Source organism: Sinohyriopsis cumingii, chromosome 9, assembly GCF_028554795.1.
Source record: "Sinohyriopsis cumingii isolate HCF-2022 chromosome 9, ASM2855479v2, whole genome shotgun sequence".
Classification (NCBI taxonomy): Eukaryota; Metazoa; Mollusca; class Bivalvia; order Unionida; family Unionidae; genus Sinohyriopsis; species Sinohyriopsis cumingii.
The window spans coordinates 26,541,588-26,544,315 of NC_142969.1; the positions used below are offsets into that span (position 1 = coordinate 26,541,588).

The window sequence follows — 2,728 nt, forward strand, 5'->3', positions numbered from 1 at the left end:
GTGAGTATAAGCCGATATGATTTATGTTATTGTTGTCATTGTCTTTTTTTTAAAAAAATAGATTTATTATTAATCTGCTCGTTAAACATTTTCCCACTTTTTTATCGAGAATCTAATGCACAGTTTCATTCAGGTTGAAAAGTGAAAGAGTGTAATGGAATCTATGGGCACCTGCACACGTTGGCTTCTCACCAATTAATGAAAATATATAGTCTGTATGCATTGAACAGAGCAAACAAAATAAACGTTTCAAACAAATCATGGGTTTACACCTTAAGGATTTCATCGTAAATAAATATTGGTATTATTATAAACGATATATTGTGAGTTTTCACACAAAGGATTCTTGACATAATAAAATGTTTCCAGTTCGTGTAAAATCACAAATAGCTATGATCCTTAAAAAACAATTGTTCTAGCTTTGCTAATTGTATATGTTAATGAGTATTTAAATTCAGGTAGCTTTCATATAATTCCAGTTTACTATTGATACGGTATTATATCTTAAAAAGACTTGGATACAGAAGATTGGCAATTCCAAATAATAGGCTTTCCGATTATATTACTTCTCTCTTTACTTCAGACTATATCATTTCAAATCAGCCGTCAAGTCATACCTTGTAAAATAAAGATCATTTTGAAAACAGCTAAGTCATACTTTTAAATATACAGATCACTTTGACAACAGCTGTCCAGTCATACATTTTAAGTACAGAGGATTTCAAACCAGCTGTCATGTAATGTCTTTTAAAACAAAAGTGGATGAAGCAAACCAATTTCAATGTTTTATTAGACTGACGTGGTTTTTAGTGATATTTTTAATCCTGAAATCAGTTGTAAAGTCTAATTCCTAATAGCAGTTTCATAGTTTATTGAATATATAATTTTAATTTGAAATATTTACCCTGCCCCAAAATAATGATTCCTCAGGACACCACTGAAAATATATTTTCATCGACTTATATCGGGAATCCTTGGTGCGTCGTGTATATATATATATATATATATATATATATATATATATATATATATATATATATATATATATATATATATATATATATATATATATATATATATTAATGTATATATGTGTATAGATGTTGTGTCAATTATAAATCAATCAGTCCTCCCTGCGCCGTCTGATGTTGAGGCGACAGCAAGGGAGTACCATTTTGGTCTGTCGGCTGCTGTTATGGTTCTGAGTTCTGCTGTCTGGTGACGTCCATGTGAGCTTGTGGATGTCCTTGTGCTTGAACAGGGTCCCTCCTATGACCAAGTCATTCTCTTCACAAAAGTAACCAGTCTTTCCCCTTTGTCGGTCATCACACCTACTCCATGGCGCCCCATGGCCCTCTCTCTGTCTTTATTGTTGCAGCCGACCCTAGCGTTGAAGTCGCCAAGTAGCAACAGCACGTCATGTCGAGGGACGTCCTCTAAAACGGCTTGAAGAGCGTCGTAGAAGGTGTTTTTATCCTTTTCTTCCGCGTCGTCTATTGGTGCATAGGCCACAACAACAGACAGCTTGGCGTACTTGGAGTTCATCCTGACGTACAGCAGGCGCTCGTTCACTGGCTTCCACTGTAGAACGATATTGGTCTTGTTCTTGCTGATAATGATGGCGACCCCCTCCCGGTGGTCATTGTCCTTCCTGCCGGACCAGATGATGACTTCTCCGGAGTTCAACTTCTGCTTGCCGGCACCAGTCCATCGTGCTTCTGTTACACCCATGAGGGTCAAGTTGTAGTGATTCAACTCGCTCACTGCTTGTGCCAGTTTTCCAATCTGGTTGAGCGTTCGCAAGTTCCAGCATCCAACTCTGATCCATGCTTTTGGCTTCAGGAGTTCAGCTATCGGGATGGGGACTTCCTTGCGGTTTTGTTCTCCATCCGTGATAGAGCCAGTTGCCTGGTCTGCTTCGCTCTCAGCGCCGGTTGTCGTTTGTTCCCTTGTTGTCGTTTCCATAGCAAGAGTTGTTTTAACGGGGTGGGGTTGCTAGCCCCACGCCCAACCCTCCTCCTTTTTCAGCCGGGCTTGGGACCGTCCTTGGCGGAGTTTGTGTCAATGTTATGCGACTTATAATTGTAACATGTAATACTACTTGTGATATTGTCCTGATCCAATCTAAATAAAGTTAATATTATTAATACTAGAGTAATGTACAATACTTTAACATATACTGAGACAGAGTCAGTATTTTGTATACAGGGATTATTTAAGGAAACAGGGTGGTTCATTTTTCTAATTTTACTGGTGAACCCGTTGTCATAGAATGTAAGACATGGACCTCCTCTTCTCAATCATAAATTTCAGGGTTCAAATCTGATACTAATGAACCATAAAACCCCGCTACCTACTGAATACAGAAGAACACTGCTCACACGTCTGAAAAACTAAGCTCTGAGGTGTAGCTTTTCTTCTAATCGTTGTTGGTTCCTGTTGCTAGAAAAAACCAAAATATTTTAAGAAAGAAAATAAATAAAGTTTACAAAAGAGAGTGTTTCTATTTACCCTCAATTCTGCTTCAGGGACCCCCAATATATCGTATTTTCCTGCCTATAAGTTGATGCGGAGTATAAGTCGAATCAGCAACTTTGACAAACTTTCCAGCCTTTAAGTCGATGATGAGTATAAGACGAGGTCAGATCCACACCTCTGATCTGATTGTGTTTTTCACTTCCTTCCACACATCTACGCGATTTTTATCCCAACTGTAGCTCATTAACCT

The 2,728-nt window shown here is 38.1% G+C and overlaps 1 protein-coding gene across 1 annotated transcript; it reads right to left on the reverse strand.

Moving 5' to 3' along the window:
• Positions 1–1,269: 1,269 nt before the first annotated feature.
• LOC149791440 (protein CFDP2-like) lies at positions 1,270–1,965 on the reverse strand. The gene has a single exon (XM_089971358.1). It carries the CDS (start codon positions 1,963–1,965, stop codon positions 1,270–1,272), a length of 696 nt encoding a protein of 231 aa, XP_089827484.1.
• Positions 1,966–2,728: the final 763 nt, after the last annotated feature.